This window comes from Parasteatoda tepidariorum, chromosome 9, assembly GCF_982258835.1.
Source record: "Parasteatoda tepidariorum strain Cologne lab strain chromosome 9, Ptep-v5.0, whole genome shotgun sequence".
Lineage (NCBI taxonomy): Eukaryota > Metazoa > Arthropoda > Arachnida > Araneae > Theridiidae > Parasteatoda > Parasteatoda tepidariorum.
In genome coordinates this window covers 38,762,217-38,789,610 of record NC_141763.1, presented here as the reverse complement: position 1 = coordinate 38,789,610, position 27,394 = coordinate 38,762,217, and the positions used below count along the sequence as shown (strand labels likewise).

At 26.3% G+C, this 27,394-nt stretch overlaps 1 protein-coding gene across 1 annotated transcript in view; it reads left to right on the top strand.

The window, feature by feature from the left end:
- The window catches only part of Vps13D (vacuolar protein sorting 13D), a 64,768-nt gene that overhangs the window by 6,118 nt on the left and 31,256 nt on the right, over nt 1-27,394 (top strand). The window contains exons 4-19 of the mRNA XM_087151620.1: nt 2,337-2,449; nt 2,530-2,607; nt 5,772-5,852; nt 9,048-9,164; nt 9,401-9,526; nt 10,668-10,847; nt 11,228-11,328; nt 13,969-14,137; nt 14,221-14,319; nt 17,985-18,150; nt 19,402-19,724; nt 21,094-21,248; nt 22,353-22,578; nt 23,416-23,505; nt 24,900-24,993; nt 26,961-27,087. Of these exons, the coding sequence (XP_087007746.1) occupies nt 2,337-2,449; nt 2,530-2,607; nt 5,772-5,852; nt 9,048-9,164; nt 9,401-9,526; nt 10,668-10,847; nt 11,228-11,328; nt 13,969-14,137; nt 14,221-14,319; nt 17,985-18,150; nt 19,402-19,724; nt 21,094-21,248; nt 22,353-22,578; nt 23,416-23,505; nt 24,900-24,993; nt 26,961-27,087 (2,245 nt within the window). The remainder of the gene's footprint in view (nt 1-2,336; nt 2,450-2,529; nt 2,608-5,771; nt 5,853-9,047; nt 9,165-9,400; nt 9,527-10,667; nt 10,848-11,227; nt 11,329-13,968; nt 14,138-14,220; nt 14,320-17,984; nt 18,151-19,401; nt 19,725-21,093; nt 21,249-22,352; nt 22,579-23,415; nt 23,506-24,899; nt 24,994-26,960; nt 27,088-27,394) is intronic.

Below are 27,394 nucleotides of genomic sequence, written 5' to 3'. Positions count from 1 at the left end.
AAAAACTGTTTTGTTTAGTCTTTTAGTTTGAAAATATTTTAGTCTCTAAAGTCATATAATATCATTTAAAAATTTTGTGTCTCATAAATTCTTACTTTTGCAGCAAAGGTTAAACTTTAGGTTCTTAAGCATAATATTTTAATAATATTAATGAATTATTAAATGTATTATCATCTCATCTAATCTAATGTATCTCATCTTATCTAATGTATTATCATCTCATTGATTTATTAAAAACTCAAATCTAATTTAAATTCCCTTGACGAAAACTAAAAATTGATTTTTTGAAACAAATTGAATTATGGAATATGAAAAGTTAGCATTGATTTTTATATTATTTGAAATAATTAAAAATTCTTATTTATAAATTACTTGAAAAAAGACTCGTTTATATTATAAAAATAATGGGAGGAGTTTATAATATATACTGATGTCCAAAATTAAGGTCACTAACATGTTTTAAAAAAATAATAATTCTAAACTACGATCCAAAAAATTGATAGAATTTATATTTTACATTTTGAAGAATTAATTGAACAATACCAACTTTCGGTTTAGAAAAGAAGTTGTTTAGCTTTAGTTTTTCAGTACTTCTGATATCAACAGTTTAATGCAGGCAAAAATCCCAGATGTTTAAACTTTAAACATCTAGGATTTTTGCCTGCAGTATTGTGATTATTGCATTAAAACAAGCAAGATAGTCTGTGTGTAGTAAGAATGAGTTTTCATTATCGTTGAGAGCCGTTCATAGATTTGAAGTTAAAGAGCCTCGAGCTGAGGTGGCTAGATGATTACAAGTGGCACCAAAAGTAGTATCCAGGTTATGAAGTCAATTCCAGAGATATGATGCTGCCACAGAGTGATCTCACATGCTCAGGATCGCTACTTGGTATTAAGGGCGCAATGACATAGGCTAAGAAAGGTTCCTCAGCTTGCTCCTGACCTTCCTTCATGCTTTTCATGAAAAAGAGAATTCCAGGTTCCTCCAAGAGTTAAAAACAGTACTTTTGGAAGTGCTGCCGAAAGAGTATCTCAATATCCTCATAAGCAGTACAAAATCTTGTTGGGTGCCTTATATAGCAGTGCATGTTGGTCACATTCCATATTCAGTGTTCCCCACGGGCGTTAAAAATTTTAAAAAGTGGTTACGAAAATAAAACAAATGTCTATATTTTAATTTCTGTGTAACAACCACTGAAAATTGTTTTCCAAAGAATATTTTAAAGATTTTCCTGAGAATTTCCAAGGAATCTATGCATGAAAGTTCCAGTTTATAAGCCACTTAACAATAAAGTGATATATTAAAATAAGAAATATCTTCTAGTAATATCTTAAATTTGCTACCACTATTTAACATTTTCAAGGACAGCGGGAACCCTGATATTAAACAGATTTTATTACTGATTGATGATTTAACACTTTTCAATTATTTTATTTATGTAATTCAACCAAACTGAGTTGATCAGTTTTGGTTGTCTGTAAATAGTTTGATAAGGCCATTTTAATTATGAAAAACAATTGTGACGAAATATTTCTATTCCTACAATTTCACAAATTGCCGAACATGAATACATAATTTTTTCTGCATGCATAAAATGGTAAAATGAATAAGAATAAGTTTTTTTGTTTCTGAATTCTGCTGGATCTAAATAGTCTTAAAGGAATGGGATGCTTTCTTGATGCTGCTATCTTTTATGAATTTTTTAATCTCAGATATAATTTTTCTAAGATTTTAATTATATTTCAATATCTATTCAATGCAGATTTTTCAATTTATGCGTATAAGATTTCGTGACTTGATGTGCGTACATCAATTTAAATTTAGTGCTTGAAGATTCAAATTTTTTTTTATTATTGGCAAATTTTTTTTTTTTTAATCAAAAAATATATAGTCTACTAGACATTCTGAAAAACACTTGTTTTTTTTATTCTTTTTATTTTGTATGCTTGTTTTGACTATGTCTAACATGCTTGGTATAAATCAATATAGTTTTCTTTATTTTATTAATTTATGCAGAAAATTTATTACATGAAGGTTTGCAACTTTTGTTAAACATTATAAGCATGCTGTACTTCAAAGTGTTACATTTTAAAATTCAAGATTGAACATTTTGAAATTCAATGTATCTCATATTTTGCTACTAAAATTATAATTTTTTTTAATTTAATGTTTATTTGTTATATATTACTTCAAGGAAAGTATTAGCCATATTCAATGCTTTAATGCTATTTTTATTTTTTTAAAGAAAACTTAATACCTAAAGAGTCTCAAAAAAATTTTTTTTTTAAATTTTTTATGAATTAGCTTAGTAATAAATATTATGATCTCAATTTAGGTTTTGTTGGAAAAATTAAGCTTCAGATTCCTGTCAGCAGGTTAAGAAGTGAACCCTGGGTTATATTTATTGACAGACTCTTCTTAATAGCTGGGCCAATTTTATCTTCAGAGGTTTGCAAAAATTTATAAAAGTTATTCTGCTTGATATTATAAATTTTTATTTGTTTTCAACTTATTATTTTAAATTTTAGTATGATGAAGAATCAGAAAAAGCGTCGGCTCTGTCGAGAAAACTATCTCAGCTGGATGTTCTGGATGCAAAATCTAAGGTAAATATGCCTATTTAGTCTAAAGTTTATTTGAATTATTTTTGTTCTATGTATATTTTTTTTTAAAAAAATTATGAATGTAATTTGTGCTGCTGAATGGTATTTAGCATTTTTTTCTTCAAATACCTGGTCAGTGCAAAAATTCTTATAATTTTTAAAATCCTCAAGCAGAGACAGTATGATCTCAAAATTCCGGACTTCTAAAGTTCTGAAATCCAGAAAAAATTTTCAACTCCTAACAAGAAAAAAAAATTAGCTTCCTTATATCCTGGTGTATCAGTTAACTTTTCAAACACCCAAAATTGTAAAAAAAAATTAGGGTGTTGACTCGAACACTGGTAATAAAGTTGAAAGTTCGTTGATCATGAGAAATTAATTTATTAGAAACAATGAAGTAGATAAGAATAACTCTGCATCAATTTATCCTCTAAGAAAATTGTTTTTGTACAATAAGTTTTGCATTTTATCCCATCATATTTTCTTCACCTATGAAGGTTTTTAGAAATAATACTTTAAATTATATTAAAAAAAATAAACGAATGTTTCAAAAAATATGATACGATGAGTAAATTTAAAACACACCATAAAAGCTACAAATTCAAATACAACTTAAATAGCGTTAGCAGTGTCATCACATGGATTCTACTCTGCAATAGATTCTATTTCCTCTTCATCTGTTTTACCTCACAAAAAAACATCTTATTCTTATTCAAAGAATTTGGAATATCTTACTTTTTAAATGATTTTACAATAACATTTGAATAAACTTCTTGCTATGTGTCGAATCTACACGATATCTGTAGGAGCAGCATGAATATTTCCTGTTTTTGTAAGAGTTTTTTTCTCCTTCTATCAACGATTCATTTCAAGATAATTAATTAAAAAAATTATTATGAACCCCTTTTGTACCTGAAACATCCGAAATTTACTACTTTGTGATCGAAAATATAGGGTCAACTTTAGGCTGGGACATACGGTAAATAAGATTTAAATGCAAAGCAATATTGAAAAAATTCATGTGCTGTAATAATAGCATAATTAAAATAATTGATTTTAAAAATCATGTGGAAATCAATACCTGCTGAAACAGCTATAGAAAAAAACACAAAGTTTTACAATGAAATAAACATGAATCAATAGTAACAAAAAGTGTTAACTCAAATTCATGCTACATTGTACAATTTTATTATTAAAGAATCTGGATTTTAAAAACTCATTGGGATTACTGTCAAAAGAGCTTTTGATAAAACCACAGGAATTTAGAATGAAATCACTTTTGATATATGTGCTAAGTAATTGACAAATTAAGTGATTCAAAATTCATATGTTGTAATTATGTATGTAATTTATTGAAAATTTCGGGATTTTAAAAATTGTGAAAATCCATAACTGTGAGAAAAACAATTGAAAATATCATGCTGATCTTTGTCAATAAAAAATTACTCAAATGTGATTTAAAGGTCATAATGTTTTAAAAATATTCTGTTAAAAATATTGAGAATATAAAAACCACAGGGAAATGAGTCATGATATCTGGTGAGTAACTGATCGACAAGACTGTGAATTTATGACTTAATCATTGCAAATAGGGAAAAATCATATTGAGACTCGAAATTCATTGTAGTAAAATATCAAGTTTTTAAAAATAATGTGGAAATGCTAGAACTATTGTTGAACTTTTTTAAAAATAATTTAGAACTGTACAAAAGTATGCAAAGCATGGTTTCAAAATAAAGGCATAGATATATTACCATGGCCAGGAAACAGCCCTGATCTCAATCTAATCGAAAATTTGTGGCGACGCTTGAAAATTCTTGTACGAAAAAAACGTCCATCCAATAAAAGACAACTAAGTGAAGCTATAATTGATTCTTGGCACCATGTGATTACGAAAGATGAACTCCAAACACTCGCACACTCGATGAAAAGACGCAGCGAAGCTGTCTTAATAATTAAGGGTTATCCTACTAAGTATTGATTGTGTAAGCATCACTTTAAAAAAATGCAAATCTAAGATAGATCTTACTATTAATTGCATAATTATTTTTGTAATACAGATATTGTAATACTGTACTTATTATTAAATTCTACATTAAATTACCTTCAATTTGATATATAAACGTTTGTATTTAAGTGAAAATTAATATATTCTACAGGCACACAAAGTTGAAAAATATGAAACTTTCAAACAGTGTCCACACTTTTGGCCACCACTGTATATATATATATATATATATATATATATATATATATATATATATATATATATATATATATATATATATATATATATATATATATATATATATATATATATATATATATATATATATATATAAGTTCAAAATGAAGATAAAACAACGGAAAATTATAGACATATGAAAAAGGGGGGCAGAAATAATAATGAAAAAAAATAACAAACAACTGATTAAAAAAAAAAATGATGAAAATTTTTTTTTAAAAAAACAGGAAAATAAAAGATATAATCTTTTCATCAGCCCACATGATTATATCCGCAAAAAAGAGTGCTTCGTTTTCGTGTGGGCTGATGAAAAGATTATATCTTTTATTTTCCAGTTTTTTTAAAAAAATGCCATCCTTTTTTCTTTTTTTTCTTCTTTTTTTTTTAATCAGTTGTTTGCTATTTTTTTTCATTATTATTTTCCCCTCCCCTTTTCATATGTCTATAATTTTCCTTTGTTTTATCTTCATTTTGAGTTTATCTAATGAGTTCTGTTTACTTGCAGCTTATGCGCAATACATGAAACTTATTGTTTTTCTTAACTTTCTTCGTGTTTTCTTGTATTTATTTATTTTGTTGCATATATATATATATATATTTATAAATAGAGCACATTTTTTTAAAAATAATTTTTCTTCTGTAGCTCAATCATTTCTATTGATTTGAGTTAAATTCCTAAAATCTAGAGTTTTCTGAAATCTCGGCCTTCCAGACCCTTGAACAATTCAGATATTTTACGCTATATTACATTAAAATTCGTAAGTGGAAAAACTCAACACATAAAATTTCCACCTCTTCATTCTTTGAATAATCTTAATTGAAAAAAAAATGTCCATGTCTTAAAAAAGTTGGGGAATCACTTGATCATATGAATCAGATTGACAACAAATGATAACTGAGTTAATTTGTATTGATTTTTCAGGGTACTCTCGATACTAGACAAAATGAATCTTGGATGAGTTATGGAACTTCTTTAATGGCCAATGTTATTGAAAATGTTCAGGTTAGTATATTTGCTTTTACATGACTCTGGTATATAATTTCATACATAGTTTTAGTTTTTAGAATTTATTCTTTTCTTATCTATTTATAAATCTCTTTCAATAAATAAAATAAGCTGTCTGAAACTAAATCACATTTAAGTAATTAGTTAATTGCTGTGTTGTTGCACAGCTTTTATTACTTACTTTAATTTATAATGTTTGCTTGGTGATTATTTAAGACATGGGGATTCAACAAAAACAGTAATCTGGCTTGTAACTTTTTTTTGTATGAAAAATAATTAGCAATTCCAAGAAACAATTATTGCTATTATTGTTTGAATTTTTAAATTTATTTTGAGTTTTTGAAATTTGGAAGTATAATACTTAGTTTTGTGTGTAAAGTCATCACCAATTGTCTTTTTTTTTCTTCATTTTTTAAATTTATATTTCTTATTTTAAGGAAATTGAGTTTGTTTATTATTAATATTTTTGTGAAGTTATTTCAAAGAAATTTTAGTATGGGCATTGAAAGCTAATAATACTACCAGTGTAATTCATATCAGCGTAGTTTTATTTTCAAATTTTTAATACATTCTGATTTAAGTTGTTGCTAGAATTAGGAATTGAGTGTATAAATAGATGAAAGGGATTTGTAACTAGAAAAAACTCTTTAAGTTTTTCATGTTTCCATATACTACTTCATTTTATTTGTAAATATATTTATTTTGCATAGCCTTTGAAAAAAAGGCCTTATTTTGAAAGTTCTGATGGCAACAACGATATTGCAGACATTCAGAAAGATAATACAACATTCATTCTAATTTTAATGACTGACATTCATTCTTTGACATTCTCCAGTGTAATAATAAACATTCTTCCATATTTTATCTATTATTCAGCCATGTTTTTATTGCAATAAAGTTAAGCACAGATTTTGCTTATTAATGTACAATGAGGAGCCACTTTATTATGCCTATCCTTTCAATGTCTTGTTTGATCTTTTTTTAAAAATGCATTCTCGATTCTTTTTCGCATTTTAATAGAGTGAGACTGGATGGATGTGGATGGCTCTTTAAACTTCATGCCACAAATACCTAATAGGATTGATATTTTGATATTGTGGGGGCCAATGCAACAAAGTGAAGCAGTGATTTTACCAACCAGCTATAATAGCGTGTAAAATATGCTGAAAATCATTGGGGGGGGGGGCTGCAAAAAATTTTTAACAAAATGTTTGCCATGGAAGCCTTATTCTCCACCAACAAAAAAAATTGCACCCAGCAGATTTATATTGTCAAAATTTAGCTGAATTTTTTAAAAAAAAAAAATTCTTCCGTATCAATAACAGAAGGTGAAAATGAGTTCTTTTTTAAATTATTGTTACCGAATCAATTACAGGGTGCGTAGCGTTTGTAAAAAGTACTTAAAGGTGCTTTTTTGGGGATTTCGTTTTTAAAAGCTTTTAAAGGTGCTTTTTTCAGCTGGCGTTTTTAAAAAGTGCTTTTTTTCACGAATAAATTTTTTTTCCTTCAGTGATATCTGGTAGATCCCATTCATTTTACGAAAAATGGGGTGTTTGCTACGCAATCACGCGGACTTCATGTCGTACCCACGTTATGACTTGCGCATGCTCGCACGCTTAAAACCGAAACCTGAGTGCTCCAATTCGGATAGAGAATAACAGATCCTTATGAAATGTTTTTCTTTTTAATTTATTTTAATTTTATTCTTGTTTATTTTATTTTACTTCTAACACTTTTTTTGACGTAGGGGGTAAGGGTACTTTTGTTCTGAATTCAGGGTCAAGTTGAATTCACTCGGTGATGTGGGAAAGTACTGATTGTTTCGATTTACGCCCGTTTCTTTTTGGGTTTTTTTTAACGCTAAAACTGTTTATAAAAAGTTTTTGTTTTTCAATAATATCATTGATTGAATATGAATCTTTTGAGTGCTTGAAAATTTTTGTAAAGTGCTTGGAAAGTTTTTTAAAAGTGCTTATTTTTGATTCAAAGATTTGGCTACTCGCCCTGAATTACTATCCATATTTTCTTGTAATCATTAAATATATATTTTTTTATCTTTATTTTAATTAATTTTTTTAAATAGGGACCCGCTTTTATATAGAGAGAACTCAGAAATTTGAAAGTATTGTGTGTCTTAAACGTCTCTAGCTTTCAAAATCTATTGGAATCACTGGTCATGCATCTCAAACCAATCCTTTACAATACCATTAGTATAGTAGAATGTTTTATCCTGTTGGAATTACTCCTTGTCATTTGGATAAAATATCATCATTACAGATTAAGCTTTGTTAATAACGTTGTGATGCACATGAAACAATGATCTTAAAGCATGTTAGGACTACACTAGCCCTCTAGCGACGAAAGTGTGACACAATCAACGATTTTGCATGAAACTGTCAGGTCACAATAAAATGCCTGCTTATAGCATTCTTTCTTTTCAACACTATTTCAAAATCTGTGCAAGAATGTCAAAGTGTGACTTCTGTAATGTAAAGTATGTTTATTGAAACTATGTATTTATCATAATTATAGCAAAAGTAATTATAAATCTTATATCTATATTTTTAAGAAAAATACAGAAAAAGGAACATACTGTACCTTTCTACGAAAACAATTTTTTCCTAATACAAAACAGAACCCGTTATCCGGAAATCAGAAAACCGGAAAACCAAAAATCCGGAACGAAATTCGCTAAATTTTCCCGCCATTTCATCGTTTTGGAAATAATCATTAGTGTATTACTTCATCGTTTTTTCTTCTTTTTAAGATTATTTCCAATTTTTTTTTTTAGTTGGGTTTAACAATAAAAAAAAATCGGCTTTTTGTAGCGATTCAGAAAACCGGAAAAATCAGTTATCCAGAATAGCGATGGTCCCGATCGTTCTGGATAATCGGTTCCCTACTGTACTTTGGTGTTCTCATCGTATTCTACATTTAGAATTACAAGTATAATGCATAATAATAACACTTTTAGACAAAGTTTTTTTTAAGTTTGAAAATGGTAATGATGTATCTAAGCTAAAAATGTTTTTTTTTTAACATTTTGCTTATGTTGTGCTTAACATGCCTGTTATTCTGGTATACACAGGTATACCGATACAACAGTGTATCGGTTTTTACCCAAAGATTAAGGTTAACTATATAGTTTTTTTTTTGAAATTATTAATACTTAAATTAATTCAAATTTTTTAGTTGAAAATTAAAGATGTTCACATTCGCTATGAAGATGATTATAGTCGCTCTACTCAAAAATTTGCCTGTGGAATTTTAATTCGCAGCCTGTCTGCTCAAAGTACTGATCAGCATTGGGTAAGCATTAACAAAACAAGAAAAATTTGACAATTTTGAAATTTATTGTTTTAGAAAAAAATTATGTTTAAAATATACTATTGTTTAAATGACATTTGAATTTCTAACCTATTTTTATAGAATTGTTTTGTTATAAATTCTATTATTGTACTTATTGGATAAATTTTACACAAATATTTTTTATTATAGTTTCCTTAACTTTTCAGTTTTCTGTATATTTTAACACTTTTTTTCAGATACCAAAATTTGTAAGAAGAGAAAACAATGACTTTATGTGGAAACTATTGGAACTTCAAGGATTTTCTTTCTATTTGGACACTAACTGTGACATTTTGTATAATTTAGATTCTCAGAGTATGATGGTAAGATTATTTAAGTTTTTTTTCTTCTAAGTAATTTATGGAAAATGTACTTAAATTAAATAACTATTTCAATTTTACTACTTTTGCATCAATGATATGGTTGTTCATAATTTTTTTGATACTATATGCTTTTTTTTAAATTAATAGTATAGAAATATATTTTTAATAATCACATTAAAAATAGAAAACTATGCTGTGTTCGGGAAACAAATGTATCAGACCAATGTATGTGTTTTTTTTTCTTCTTCAATATTTCAAATGCGTTAAAAAGATCTTTTATAATGCAATTCTACATACCACAATTCTCCGTAAACCACATTAAATTTTACATTTTACTGGTGTAAACAATAAAAATTGAAGTTAGAAATTTCTTAGTTAGAATTTAGAACAAGTACATTTAAATGTTTATATTATTTGTTTAATTATTTAAGAAGTCCAATCTGAAAAGATATCTAGAGAAATATATTTTCCTATATATCTTTGTATTTTTAAGAGGTACCAATTTTAAATGTCAAGCAAACCAAAATTGATAAATTACTTGTTATTCATTCTAATGAGAAAATTTCAAATATTTTTACTATAACTAATAATAAATGCATAATTTTATGTTTTTAAGCTTAAGAGTTAAATCACTTTGTAACCTTTGTACATATCTTTGTTATTTATTTTTTTAAAAATATGTTTTTACCGTATAATTACATGACAACATATTTGTTACTATATAGGATAAAAAGAGTTCTCTGGTCAAAGAGTAAGTGTATAATATGTTACTTACAAGAAATCCCTCAGTTTTATTTATTTACTTATTTTTATTTATTTATTTTCTTTTTTTTTAAAAAAATGATTTCAAAAATATTTTTAATTCTCAAACAGTAGCCGAGATGGTATAATAGCTCATTTAGTGGGAAGGATTTTAATTTCAAATTTGGATAGATCATAGCATTTTTTTCATTTATTAATAAAAAAATTCGTTTTGGATTACCCATGAAATTTTTATGCACTGTAAGGTTTTAAAAAAGCAAAACATCATTTTATTGCTTGAATTCTTCGAAAAACTCATGAAGTTTCATAAACATTTCTTATAATGTTTCGCCATATTGATATTCTAACTTTTGTAAAGTGTTATAATTCTTCATTTCAGAAAGCAATGGCCAAACATTTGGACCCATCCCATGATAAAACACATGAATACATTATTTCTCCTGTGAATGTTAAAGGCCATTTAACTAGAAATTGTTCGCCAAGACCACTACGCTCACGATTTACACCTAGAATTGTATGTGATATACATTTAGAGAAGATTTCTTTGACATTAAGTGAGGTTAGTAAGCTTAATTATTTAGTATGGCTTGTAACTTTATTCGTATCATATTTTATGCAAAATTATTTTGTTTTGTATTGTCAGAAATGTTTTGCAATTTCATTTGCCATTTCTATATTTTTTGGTAGAAATTTATTAAAGAGCCTATCTTTCAAAAGGTTTTGTTGTCAACAGGTCATTAGAATATATTTTTATGATATTATTATTATTATTTTTTTTTGCAATTTGGTAATTTATTACAATTAAAAAAAACTTTAATATTTATTTGACAATTGAAATAAAAAACTCGATTTGAAATTATTTAATTCTATCTAATTTGTTTTAAATGGATTTGAATAAATATAAAAAAATTTCATCTGATTTGTGTACATCTATTTTAGGTGCAATATAGACAAATGATGATGTGTTTAAAAGAGCTAGAAGTTCTGGACATCCGATGGAAGCATAGAAAATGGAGACCAACAGTTACAGTTAAAGAAAAGTAACGAATTTTCTTTTTGTTATAATTTTTACCATTAATTCTGCACCCAAAGAATTGTGGTGTATATGTATTCGTATAGTATGTATTCAATTGAAAATTAAATCCTTAAATTATTTCACTTGAATGCCACATTATGAATCATAAAAATATAAAAAAAAGGTCGCCCATTATGTATTCATAAAAATATATTTTGGCGATATTGTAATTTAGAAGTACAACTTGTAATATGCACCACATAGCATCATTACATTTGCTTGTAACTAGGTTCAAGTTTAAGTATCTATTATGTTTCATTAAGTTGGTTTCTTTCTGATTGTGTCACATTTTTTTTAATCTATGGTTTTAATTGACTATGCTAAAGAACATCAAATTTGGTTTTATTTACGGTTGTTTAAATGAAGTCTTTGATGTAGTTAGTTTTGGAGTGCTTTGCATTTCCATTTAAAAATTTTGATTACAAATAAACTGCTATACTTATATCTGACGAACTATTCTAGTTCTCTGAACTTAGATTTATTATTATTATTATTATGAAGGTGTACTAAGTTCTTTATTTCTGTTTCTGTCTTTAGTGATATGAAATTTGAATTACTTTAATTTGGCATTGTTAACTACTAATTAAATTAGAATTGTATATTTTTCTATTAAGATATACAATTCTAATTAAATATAATTAATATATGGGTCATTCTCACGAAAACTGTCATTTTTCAGTTCATAAAATCCCAAAAAAGTAAACTGAATAAAAAGCTCTGAAACTTTTTATACTAATAGAAATATGTAATGGCATTATAAAGAAAGTATATATCCTATAAATTATACTTAATATTTAAATTAATTAATTTTTTAAATAATTAATTTATAATTAATTAATTTATAATAATTAATAATTAATTAGTTAATTTAATAAATAAATAAATTGATTTAATAAATTAATTTATTAATTTTTTAATTTATTTTTCAAATTAATAAATAAGTAAATTAATTATTTTCACTATTTAAAAAGTGAGGGAATGACACTAATAGTGAGGGAATGATATTTTATTTTAATACATGTTTTTATCTAAGTTGCATCTACCTAAAGTTTGAAAATGATAACATACTAAGTATATCTAATATTTATTATAATTTAGTCTTATATATTTAAAAGTTTTAACAGGTTTGGGAAATAAAATTGGCTGTCACGATTAAACAAAAAAAATTTGATAATATACTCATATTGAATCATTCCCTCACTTCAGCGTCATTCCCTCACTTTATACACTAGTGAGGGAATGACAAATTTAATAAAATTTAAAAATAACAGTTAGGCCTAATTAATTTCTGAAGTCAATCACATACAATTATATTCATACAAGAAAGCAACATATAATTATCCACTTTCTCGATGAAGTTGTATTTTATTTTACTCTAAAAAATGACATGAGGGAATGACAAATGTAAAAAATTTTACCTGGTTTGATTCATTCAAATTTATTCCACAGCAAGGCTTCTTTAAGTTGAAGATGGAAACATACTGCAATTTTGTTCTATGATGCCAGTTGTTAACTTCTGAAGTTTTTATTAAAATATTTTTATTCTAAGAAGATTACAGGTGATAAGAACATTGTTGTTAGGGAATGACGCGAAACACTGGGGACAAAGTTTAAAATAGTGCTGTGTTAATATTTTTATCAGAAATTAAATTTAAAATTGATTTTCTGAATTCTATATTTCAGTATTCTGAAATAAAAAACACGAATTTGTAAAAAAAAAAAAAATTTATTTCAGAAACAATTTTTTTCTTTTTTTAAATCAGCAGTGGGGACAAGTGAGGGAATGACATATTGGTATATTTTAATTACCTAAAATAAATAAAAAATAAAAATTGATAATTTTATTTTTATTCTTTTGTTAGCTTGCATTCTGAAGGACACTTTCCCTGATTTTTTTTTTTTTTCGTTAGCTGTAAAACAAACATAAAATATACTGGGGACATGAAAATGACTGTTTTCGTGAGAATGACTCATATAAATTGTTGTGTTTCTGTCTACTGTGTGTTTGATCAGAAGTAAGAGATTCATACTATTTGAAATTATTTTATGATAATTTACTATCTGAATTATCTGAAGTTTATTTTACAGTAATATAATTTTATTGTGGTAAATAAATCATTATGATAATATGATATGTTCATCTACCTTTGCGAGTTGTAATTACACTTAAAATAATACGTTTATTTATTTTACCAAATTTTATAACTAGAAAAAAGTGAATAAATCTTTTTCATTTTTTCTATTTTGTATTGTTATAATAAGTGAATATTTTGTTATGAAGTATTTTTTGTTTTAATTTGTTAAATTCTCATAATTTGTATATAAATCCTGTACTACAAGGAAGAAAAAACACATAGGAGCTTTAACATGATATGGTTTTCTAACTTTTTTTTAAAATAATGATATTTTTAAAATGTGTGATAGATTTGAATTGGGTTATTTTCTTATATTCCTCAATTGAATTATTTGATTGTATGAATAAGTTGCCAGTTTCAAAATGTTTGTTATAAATTATGCCTTTTTGTGCTCCCATTGAAAAAGCTCTTTTTACTCTTTCTAAATTCGGTCAACAACAATTGAAATACTATCCCTTAAATACTTTCAGTGCTCAAAAATGGTGGTCATATGCAATCTCTGTTCATCTACAACCGATTTCTGACAAAAATAAAGTTTACACCTGGGCATTTGCATTGGAAAGAGCCCATGATATTGCTAGCTACAGTAAAGTTTATCAAGAGTTTTTGAACAAGACAGATCTAACAGCTGAATCCAAAGTATTGAACTATTATCTTTATTAATTTTAAATTTGGGTTGTGATCAAATGAATTATGTTTTTGAGAAACATTCAAATTTTCAGGCTCTTAAAGGAGATTTAGAGAAGAAGTTAAATCTTGATCTCATTCTTCTTTTGAGAGAGCTTGTTACAAGAAGACTTGAACGAAAGAACAGTATTGAAGTAAGTTATTTTTTGTCCTAAAACGTTCAAAAGAATTTTTATTCTCAAAGGTAACGAAAAAATTTTTTTGCATAGAAAAGGTGTCAAAATTTATTACTTTCAAAAACTCTGGCTGGTATATTTTGGAATTTCACATGCACCTGGTGACCTTTTGGTCAGTTTCAACCAATGTTCGAGAATTGCATTGCCCAAAATGCCCTGGCCATGTAAAAAATTTTAAACAGGCATCATAGCTGCCAAGTGTATAGATTTTATCGCAACGGTTCTGATTTTTATGCCTTGTTCCGATAATACGATTTTGGGTTAAAATGTTCCGATTTTTCATCATAGCGTAATTTTTTCTTTTACTCTATAAAGCGATCCATGTCCGTCAAGTCGCGTTATCCCTTAGCTCTGCCTCTATCTACATTCGTATATTTGATGACGTATCTACAGGTCGCTTCACAGACACCAAGAGGAAATCTTAGCTTCCTGACTCCTTGTCTTTTACTTGCAACCGTACCGGTGTTGAATGTTTACTCGGAAGGCATCTCTTCGATTTAAGTTTAGCTTTGAATGCTTTTCGACGATGTAATCTGAAAAAATGTCAACAATTCGGCGAAGTCAGTGTTTTTGCAACAATTATAGTGAAGAATTTGATTTCATCAAAAAATCAAGAAAGGGGACATCGTACGCGTTATGTATTGCTTGCAATACAGACATTAGTATAGCACATGGTGGAAAGTGTGATATCATTTCACACGGGAAAACAGCCAAGCATGCTACCGCATATACAAATATGAAAAAGTCAGCAAAAATTTCCGATTTTGTGTCGTCCACTATTGATCTACAATCAATTAGAAGCGAGCTATTGTTCACAGGATTTCTCCTTGAACACAATATTCCTTTAGCTGCTGCAGACCATGCATCAAAGTTGTTTTGTGCGATGTTTCCAAAAAATAAGACTGAGTTTTGGGGTAGCATGAATGCGTCTACTTTGCAGGCAATTTTGATTTACCAAGTCCCAAATGATTCAGCCTTGTTATAGACAAGTGTTTGATGAAAAGTTTTTAAAATCAGCCAAATCTGCTACAATTGTAGCACTTAACAAGAATAATTGATTATTTTTTTACATGTGTTTATTGTCACATATGTTTGAGTAATAATAAAATATTTTGTTTTTAAATATGTTTTAAATTACTAAAATCAGCTATCATTTCTGTTTAATTAGTTTGTTGAATAAGAATGATAATCAGAAATCTTGTCAGTTGATATGTATTATAATCAATAATAATTGTTACATTAAATCTTATACAGTTACAATTATGCAAACATTTAGTGTAAAGAAGTAAACTTTAATGTCGCGACAGCGTGACGTGTTCCTATTTTTTCCCCTGGCGGGTTGGCAGGTATGCAGGCATGTATTTTTCACCCTTGCATGATTGATCAGACAAGTAAATATTTAATCAAAAATAGTCTGAAATGTTGATAAAACCTCCTCCAAATTTGGATATAAAATCGAAACGGAAATAAAATAATATTTTATGCAAAATATATTATATATTTTGCATATTATATATTATATGTTTTTTTATATTTTTCTATTCTTGATTATTTTTATTTAGATAAAATTTACACCAACTGCTGAGTATAAAAAATAATGAAAATATAAAAAATTAAAATGAGTGTGATATCTTATTATTAACTCTTAACTTAACATTTGGTTTAAATGTTTAAAGAAATACAACTATGTCAGATCAAATGATTTATTTTAAGTGCTGAGTTTGTTAAAAATTAGTTTCTACTACATATTCATATTTCCTTTTACTGTTTAGCTTTCTGGTAAGTGATAAGGATCATGCAATAATAAGTTTCTCCAAATAAATAGTTACATTCATATGTTTTCATTAGTATGTATTTTAAAAAAATATATGTTTGTGCATGTGAACATGCATTTTATTGACTAATATGTCCAGCAGGGCAAATAAAGATTTTTAAATTTTTTGAGAACTGGTATTAAGAAGTGTTAAGGCAATTGAAAATGTATAAAGATTGTACATAAATATAAATATAACGACTGATATATATATATATATATATATATATATATATATATATATATATATATATATATATATATATATATATATATATATATATATATATATATATATATATATATATATATGGGTCATTCTCACGAAAACAGTCATTTTTCAGTTCATAAAATCCCAAAAAAGTAAAGTGAATAAAAAGCTCTGAAACTTTCTATATTAATAGAAATATGTAATGGCATTATAAAGAAAGTATATATCCTATAAATTATACTTAATATTTAAATTAATTAATTTTTTAAATAATTAATTTATAATTATTCATTTATAATAATTAATAATTAATTAATTAATTTAATAAATAAATGAATTAGTTTAATAAATCAATTTATTAATTTATTAATTTATTTTTCAAATTAATTAATAAATAAATTAATTATTTTCACTATTTAAAAAGTGAGGGACTGACACTAATAGTGAGGGAATGATATTTTATTTTAATACATGTTTTTATCTAAGTTACATCTACTTAAAGTTTGAAAATGATAACATACTAAGTATATCTAATATTTATTATAATTTAGTCTTATATATTTAATAGTTTTTACAGGTTTGGGAAATAAAATTGGCTGGCACGATTGAACAAAAAAAAAATTTAATAATATACTCATCTTGAATCATTCCCTCACTTCAGCATCATTCCCTCACTTTATACACTAGTGAGGGAATGACGAAATCAATAAAATTTAAAAATAACAGTTAGGCTTTATTAATTTCTGAAGTCAATCACATACAATTATATTCATACAAGAAAGCAACATATAATTATCCACTTTCTCGATGAAGTTGTATTTTATTTTACTCTAAAAAACGACATGAGGGAATGATAAATGTAAAAAATTTTACCTGGTTTGATTCATTCAAATTTATTCCACAACAAAGCTTCTTTAAGTTGAAGGTGGAAACATACTGGAATTTTGTTCTATGATGCCAGTTGTTAACTTCTGAAATTTTTATTAAAATATTTTTATTCTAAGATGATAGCAGGTGATAAGAACATTGTTGTGAGGGAATGACGCGAAACACTGGGGACAAAGTTTAAAATAGTGCTGTGTTAATATTTTTATCAGAAATTAAATTTAAAATTTATTTTATGAATTCTATATTTCAATATTCTCAAATAAAAAACACAAATTTGTAAAAAAAAATTTTTTTATTTCAGAAACAATTCTTTTCTTTTTTTAAATCAGCAGTGGGGACAAGTGAGGGAATGACATATTGGTATATTTTTATTACCTAAAATTAATAAAAAATAAAAATTGATAATTTTATTTTTATTCTTTTGTTAGCTTGCATTCTGAAGGACACTTTCCCTGAAATTTTTTTTTTCGTAAGTTGTAAAACAAACATAAAATATACTGGGGACATGAAAATGACTGTTTTTGTGAGAATGACCCATATATATATATATATATATATATATATATATATATATATATATATATATATATATATATATATATATATATATATATAAGGATGATTGATATAATGATTTCAAAAATATATAAAGATTGTGCAATTTAGAATTTTTGATATCTTATTAATGGCAGAAGTGTTTGATTCTTTTAGATAAGTGATGACGAGTCAAAAGGTAAAGGTTTCCTTCAGTGGATGTTTCCTTCCTGGGGAGGATGGTATTCAGGACCTGCTGCAGATTCTGCTTCACTGGCTGCTAGTGAAGTAAAATCTGAAACCATATGTAAGTCTGCAGAGGATGAATTGAAGAGCCATTTAGGTGAGATTCTTCAACTTTTTCTATTGTATCTTTTTTTGCAGTTAGCGTTATTAAAGGGGTTAGGGTTATACTAAAATAGTGATAGATTTTTATACTTATAATTATTGTTTCTTATAAAAAGAAAGGTTAAATATTCTTTTATTTCAGATAAGACTCAGGTAAGGCTGACCCCTTAAAAAGTGTAGGGTCTATATATAGGGTGCACAAGGAAATGTATAAGGTGTTTAAATCTTCACATTTGATGTATTAAATGGATTGTAGCTAAAAGAATTGACATGCATGCTCTGCTGAGTGTGTGATTTCAATTAAAAAACATTTAATGCAGCATTATTGATAGGGATAATTTTGTGTTTCAAATGTGTTTACACCAGAATGGCATTCAGATTGAACCACTTTTACAGATAATAAATTTTGCTTTCCATAAATATAAAAGTTGTAATTTATGATTTTAGTGAACAAATATTTATTTATTTATAACCTACATTATGCTTACAATTTTAAATTTCACCAAAAAATTTCTTTTTTTTTCTTTTTTTTTTTTGGAAATTGAAATTACACAATCTGCTAAGCATCTGTGCAGTTTTTTTTAACATCATGCCTTATAAATCACACATTGTGGATCTCTAAACACCTCTCAGTGACTCCTCTTACATGCTATTATGCGTCAAATGTGCCAAAAATCATAGACAGAACCCGAAAAGTTATGATTCGTCTTTAGGGTGCATAATTCTTCAGAAGTAGTAAAAAAACTTACTACAAGGATTATGTAGGTAAAATTTTAACGAATTTTAAAATCTCTCTCTCTATATATATATTTATACACATAAAAAATCTATATATAAAAAACAAATGAAAGGAATTTACACTAAATATATAGTGTAAATTCTTTTCATTTGTTTTTTATTTGTGGCTGAAGAAAATTTGAATATTCTGAGTATCAAATTACTTTGTTGCTTTTCCTTGATGCAGATGTTTGATCAGTCGTCATTAAAAGCGTTGATTGTTCAAATATATCTACTTGTTTTGTCTGTTAATAGATAGAATAATTATGAATTTGAATATTAATAGATGGATAAATAGGACTGTGTATAGATTCGTATTATAAATAGAAACTCGCTTTTGATAAAAAGATACCCAAAAATATGGAAACCCATAACTTTCAAAGTCATCGCTGACCTTTCATTATTTTATATGCAACCTCTACATTAGAGTAATCCTAAGTTTTTTCTCACCTCTAAATTTTTTTTGCAGAGGAAGAAATATTGGATGTACTAGACAGTGCTGATAATGACTCACTTCTCAAAAGAGACACAGTGTTTGCTCAGCTAAATTTTTCCCTTTCTCAAGGATCAGTCATCCTTCTTCAGAGTGAATTTCCATTCAAACAAGGGCACAAGAAACACAAACATACTAAATCAATTATGGAATTAGAATTTTCAGATGTATCAACAAAATTAGAAACAAGGCCCAGAACTGGATCTTTTCTTTTTGAAATCAAACTTGGAGCATTATACTTACATGACAGAATCAATACTGATCCTCATTTTCCACATATAATTGCACCACAAAATCGAGTAGGTTTTCACTTTTATTCTTCTGTAACTAATTTGTAACAACTTTACCTAACCATATTTTTTACATTTAATTATCATTCATAATAATGTCATTTATAAGTTTTGTTCACTTAATAATTGTAAATTTTGCAGGACCTTTGTATTTTAAATATACATATGTTAGAGATGTACAGTGCGGCAAAAAAAAATGGACACAATGAATAACTTTTGATGTAGTGATCAGGTTTTCACGTTCTAGGTCTCAATCTTAATGGCTCGAGTAGCTAATTAGCTGAAAAATGATTTTTAAAATTTTTAACATTATTGCTTGTTTCTCATTTTGTATCACAAATATGCATAAAACACCACTTTTATGCTTTTAAATTACCATGCCAAAACACACGTAACACAAATGGACAAATCAGTTGTAATATATCTTAATACTTGGATGCATTTCAGCAAAGGAATTGCTTTTCAATTATTAAAAAAGGTATAAAGATCACATATTCACTATTTAGAGGCAATGTGCAATATTATATGTGTCTTTATTCATTTTTCAAATTGAAATGAATTCATCAAGAAATATTGTGGAGAACATCATTTTTAAGCATTTTCATCAATTTGTATTTTCTCATTTCAATTGGACCTTTGTGTACAGTTCCTTGCACTGTGAACTTCATTTTCTTCCTAATTTTTTTCCTCACCAATCTTTGAAAGCAATGAAATAAAAAGTTTATATCCAAAATGAAATATGTGAAAAAATTAGTTTTAAGACACTTTAGTTAATTTCATTTAGTTTGATACAACTGATAATTGGATGATAATCAACTAAATTGAATTTCACTAAATTGCTTTACTTCAGTGGACATTACTGATGATTAACAATCATATAATCATACATTTTATGTTTCTTTTTTGTTATTAATCAAAAGTGAATTAGCCAGGTTTGAACTATTATAATGCCTATTTTGTATTAAAAAATAGAATGTAGGAAAACTGAAAATATGTGTTGGGCACATAAATAATGCAGATAGTTCAAAAATGGTTTAACTATTAAAAGGCTGGTTTTGTAGGTTAAACTTTTCAGGTTTAAAGAAAAGAATTTTCTAATGTATTTCTGTGTTAAAAATTATAAGTACAAAAATTTTAATATTGTAATATTGCTTTTAACTTTGTTTAAATTTTTTTTAGAGTTCAAATGATTACAAAACCTCTTTGTTTAATTTCAAAGTACTTTTGATTATTTAAGAAAGAAATATGCTAGCGTAAGACCTATAGATATCATTTTACTATTTTTTTTATAGATTATAAAAATTGATATGTAAGCATCACTTTGTTTATTGCATGTTTTTAAATATTTAAAATATCTATTTTTCATCTCCTCCTCTAGGATGTAAGTTTTATGTACTCTAAATCGCCTGAAGTCAAAGTTTTCTCATTACCTTCATTTTTAAACCAAAAATCAGAAGATGAAGATCCTTCAAGTAATTATTTGTTTGAATTGAGCTATGAAAAAAAGCCTTTCATTGCCCATGCTGACCATAGGTATGATGCAGTAAACTCTATTAGTTCTTTTAATTTCAGTTATACATTTATCTTTATTTTTTTCCCTCATGATTTCTTTTGGTTTTCAATTTTTAATTCATATTTTACAAAAAAATGTTTGTTTTCAGCATAATATATTTTTTTCTGCCTAGTTACATTTCATTAAAATAAGTTAATGTATTTTAATTATTTGATCGAATCTAAAGTCTAACAGAAAATTGTCAAAATTAATAATTTGATTATTAAATAAATATTCAGCATAATTATAAGATTAAGCATTGTTAAACGTTTAACTTCTGACCTTTATTTTTTTCAGCATTTAAAAAATAACATCAGTGATGTTTGTAACTTTATAGCTATAATTGATCTAAAACAAGCTTAATTTGGAGTTTGCAAGTTCATTAATATTTGTTTATTTTTTTTATGTCAAATATTTAAATGTAATGATAAGTAAAATGTAATAGATTCAGTGTTTTACTGGTGTTTAATAGATTCTGAGAAAAGCTCTCTGAGACCCTATGTTTATTTTGCAATGAAAATATTTATCTATGAACATTGATAATGTTAAGTCAGCAGTGATTAATATTATAATAAAAAATAAAGTAATAATGTACTTAAGAGCCAACGCATCAAGAAAATTGCTTGGTTGATAAATCGTGTCAATCAAATGTCGACCTTTGTAAGCAAAAGCATAATTTTTAATGCCTAATTAGTTAATTTAGTTGTATTGTAACAATTAAAATTAAGAAGAAAATTAAATTAATAAACTAATTAAAAAATTTAACAGTGCTTTCATACGTTTTACTGTTATATTCATGATTGTGTAGTTTCAATTAAAAAAAGAATAATTTTTAAGCTTTTTTTTCTCCTACTAAATTGGGGTTGAGCTAGTTAACTAATAAAGTAGAAAATGTCATGATTTTCTAACTCTTGTCTGTGATCTATATTTACAAAACTTTATAAATTTTGTCCTATTTGCATTAAAAATATATAAACAGGCATAATATGATTTAACCATATTTTGAAAAGAAATAGTATTTTATAAACAGCACTTTTTCCTGATCGTATTTACTTGTAATAAAATTTATTTGAATTTTTCTTTAGGTTGAATGTTACTACTAGAGCTTTAGATGTTGTTTACAATCCTTTGATATTAAAGAGTATTACAGATTTCTTTTGTCTTCAGCATGGTAAATCATCAAAGGAATTTTCATTAAGTGAACTTAAAATTACAGCTGCTGCACGTGCCAGGTATGAAACTTTAAAAGAACAAACAAAAGCTGAGTTGCAGCACAAATGGGATCAGATTTTAGAAGGAGAGGATAAAACTGTGAGTACCAAAATTAGTCAAAGCAACTGTTGTTCTATATTTCTGAATATAGTCCATCCAGTTTAAGTCTCCTCCTCAAAAGTTTGTCCAAACTTATATGTCATACAAAACTGACTATATACTAGTAAGAGAATAAAAGTGAAGGAAATAAAGTAAATGAATAAAAATAAGTACTATATGATGTCTGTGGCAGTAAAAAGACAATTTCGTAAAGAAAAAGGACATTTTTAGTCTATAAAATTTAAAGTGGAGAGGCATGTAGACATCTCAATTTTCTTTCTGAAAATACTGTGGTGAAAGCACTAGATTTGTTTACATCTGTATTTTTCAAAAACTTTGTGACATACAACTATTTTTATTTATTTGTTCTAGAGAATTAGTATTTCAATATAATGTCTACAAATATTATAGTGTATTGGTGAATTTCAATAAAACATTAAAGGTGAAATAAATTTAAAAAAATGTCATATGTGATTAATATAGCAAAAATTCTATAATTTAGTTTTTCTCATTTTTTTTAAATCTATTTATATAATTTTATTTATTTTTAATATAAAAAAGAGAGGTTCTGAACTACACTGAAAGTCAGATTTTCACAACAAAGGTTCTCGTTGTTTAGGATGCTAATTGTCAATAATATTTTTTGTTTTTGCTAGTTTCTTTTCATGCCCATAATGCATAAAACTGAAATCCCACTTTAATAACAGTTCAAAAAATCCTGTACTCATTTACAAAAATATGGACTATTCAATATTCTTATTTAATTCTGCACTGATTTAAATTCATAATATTCTATATGTATACACATATATGATTTTGTTTTATATATTTCTTTAGATTTATTCTAAAGGATGGATTGTTGAACTGGCAATATCTGCACCTCAAATTATAATTCCAATTGACATTCTGGATAGTAATTCTTCTGTGGTAGGGAACTGATGTATTTTCTTAAAATCATTATCTTTGTGTCTTTCTAGTTTGTAATTTGTGTGAAATATTACGTATACAAATTAACTTCATTCTTTTAATTTATAGAGATTTCGAAGAAAAATTAATTATTTGTCACTTTTTAAAATAACTGAAAAAAAGCTGAGCAAATGCTCCTAATTGAATGAGCAAATGCTCGTAATGATTTGTTGAAATTACTATATTTATGAATAAAAATTACATTTTTTCGTTTTAAAAGTCAATAGCTGTACAAAGTTTTCATACATACCTGTAAAATCGTTTTTTTTCCTCACAACTCTTCAAAGATACTGACTTTTTAGATCAGCGGTTCCTAATTGGTGTTTAGTGGAAGGATCACAGAGGTCCAAGAGTTAAGACTTTTTTTTTTATTATCATTTATGATCTTCGAAACCTGTAACTAAATTTATATCCAATTAATTACCCATTATTTATTTAGCATTTTTGTAATTTTTGGGAAATTATTTGCTTAAAATGCTTGTGAAGAAAGAAAAGCCAAATTAGAAAAATTCTAATAACAAAACGTTGAATAAATAAAGACCATTTATGAAAACTTTTATTAGTATTTTGAATGAAATTAAAAATAACCAAATTCAACCAAAAAAAATATATGGTATACATTTCTAATGACCATTCTCAGCGTTTATTGTGCGACTAGCTAACTGTGGGACATAATAGTATTGATATGATAGAAAAATGACTTTTTTTTATTCATTAAATATTTTAAAATTTTAATCATTAACTGTTTTTATATACAGTAGGGAATCGATTATCCGGAACGGTCGGGAGCATCGCTATTCCGGATAACTGATTTTTCCGGATTTCTGAATAACTACAAAAAGCCGTTTTTTTATAGTTAAACCAAACTAAAAATAAAAAAAATTGGAAATAATTTCAAAAATAAGAAAAAACGATGAAGTAATACACTAATGATTATTTCCAAAATGATGGTAATTAAAACAAGAAAGAAAAATCGTAAAATCTTATGAGGAAAAAAAATTTTTTTTTTTTAAAAACTTCGAGAAAATTTATTGAATTTCGTTCCGGTTTTTTGGTTTTCCGGTTTTCTGATTTCCGGATAATGGGTTCTGCACTGTATTTATAAATTTATTAAATGAGTCTCGAGGTTCTCCCCCCCCCCGAAAGATGATCAATCATTTAGAGTTCCAGAGCGAAAAAAATTTGGTAACCACTGCTTTAGATATACATATAATATTGTGGTTTACCCCCATAAAATTAAGGACTGTTTTCACATGGTTGCATAGAGAAAGCCCTTAACTTTTAAAATTATGTAATTTTTTCATTAGCTATTGTAGTAGTTTTTTCTGAAGAACTAAATTTTGTTTTCTTTAAAGGTTGTCTTTGACCTGGGAAAATTGCACTTTTTCAATGCACGCAAAGAAGAATCTAGTAAAGAAACATCCATTTCTGAAGATATGGATGATGATGGTAAGAAATGATTTATATCTAAATTAGTATTTATTTATTGATTTTAGCACTAGATTATTTTTTTAAACGAAATTGAAAGTTGAGTTTTCAAACTGAAATTCATTTTCAAGAAAAAAAATTGGGTAACTAGTTTTTCAAGAATGTATTATTTTTTTTAAAAATATTTTTAAAATTAAAGATGCTCTTCATTAAATTTGTATTAATTATAATTTAGTAAATTGAATTCTGATAGTTCTTAATTAGAATATGAAATGCGTGGGGATTTAAAGAAACTTGAAAAACTGTTCTTCTGTATTTGAATTTAAAAATGTGAAAGTGAGAAAATAACACCAAGAGAGTTATTTATCCTTGTTTTGATTTGTGTCTTCTTTTCTTTACAATTGAAACTTATAAACACAACTAATATGTTTCATATAATGTGAAACTAAGATTTAAAGTAACATAAATATTTTATTATTTATTAAACGTTGAAAATTTTTGTTTTGTCTACAATGTAAAAAAATTACATTGCAGCTTAAAAAAAAATTCATGTTTCAGGCAATGGATTCCTCTTTCTTTCAAGTCTTTTGTTTTCATCAAGTTCCTGCTCAGACAATTATTAAATAAAATAATAATTAATTACGAAAAAAAATATTTTTGCTTAGATTTATCTTTAGATAAACCAGTTTTATAATGGTGTGCAAAAAAGTTTCAATTCCTTTAAAAAAATTCTTTAGATATGACAAAATATGCGAAAAGCTACATTAACGTAAAGGGGTTCAAACTCTCAACCTCTCTCCTTGCCAAACTATTGGAACCATATTTTCCAGATTGCGTATACTCCCTATATTTTGGTGGTCAAGTAACCAAATCTGTCGGAAAAAGCCATGTTTATTCAGCATCTGATTTTTCAACTTAAGATATTGTTTACACTATCTAGTTTGTATATTTGAGGTCACTCCCTTGAACCATAAGATGAAGTCTCCAGTATGCGAAAATTCAATTATCAAATTAAAACTGAATCAGGGTGTTTTGATTATTATTTTTTTTTCACATTGTACATTTAACCAACCTGCTTTTCATATACTTCTTCTAATTTAGTATATTTTCTACCCATACTTGCTAAAACTTCTTTTATAAGAGCTTATGGCTAACACCAAAGATTTTTTTCTAAAGAAGAAGTATGATATTTGTTCTTTACTATTTAAATCACAGAAAATCATATTCTATGTAATTTAACTGAAATTAGCTATTCGTGTATTTAAATTTCATTTCTACTATGCAAATGTTCTCATCTCTAAATTTAGACAGTTAAATTGATTATAAGGGATTATAAACAAAGCCTACTCAACATAGAAACAATCGCAAATAATATCTTTTATTCCTATTAATGGCTTTCAAAAGGTTGTAAAAAAAGCCTACTTAATTTAGAAACAATTATCTGCATATTATCTATTTTTTCCCAATAAATAAAAACTGTAAATCAAATTAATAGAATTGTCTTTTCTTCCTATAAAATGCTTCTGAAAGACATTAAATCAAGCCTGCTTTGTGTGAAAACAATCACATATAATCTATTTGTTCAAGTTAAAAAAAACTGAAGCCCACTAATTTTTAAAGATATAAAATACTTAACTAAGAAATATTATATGTACTATCTTTTTCTCTCAATAATTACATCTGAAGAATTGTAAATGAACCCTACTTAGCATAGAAACAGTAATCTAATTTTTCCCAAATAGTATGTTATACAAGTGCAGTGTTGGTTAAAAAATTTTGTGCCCATCAGTTTTTAAACCTTTAAATTTTTATTTTTATATTGAGTATTAATATTATTCTGAGTGTATCATTATATGATCAACATATAGACAGTTGTTAGAGATTTTAACAGCTGAAATTACCTGAATTGTACTTTTCGAACATAATATAAATGTTTCAGTTTTGAATGCTAGTTTCTAATTTATTTATATGCTATTTTCTTTTAATAGAAGATTTCTTGACTCCTTGTTCTACACCCCAAGAACTTATAGAACTTGCTGAGAAAGCAAATAAGTTAAAGGAACTGATGGATAGTCATAAAGATGCTCTGGCTCTGAAAGAACATATTTATGAAAAGTAAATATATTTGTTTTTCCAATACTGCTCTGAAATACTTAATCTAAATTATTATTATTGTTATTGAATGAAAGAAGCTGTAACTCTGAAGTCGATTTTATTTTATTTCTCAATTGTATTTATTTACATATTTTTATTTAACAATTACAAAAAAATAAATTCACGGTATATTAATAAATACTTCTTAATTTTTAATCATGGTTAAAAAAGACATTTAGTTGATAGGTAATTCTCTGTGAATAGGCTAAAAGGATGTGAATGAAGGCTTTTTCAATTTTTTCAGAAAAATGAATGAATTATTTGATCA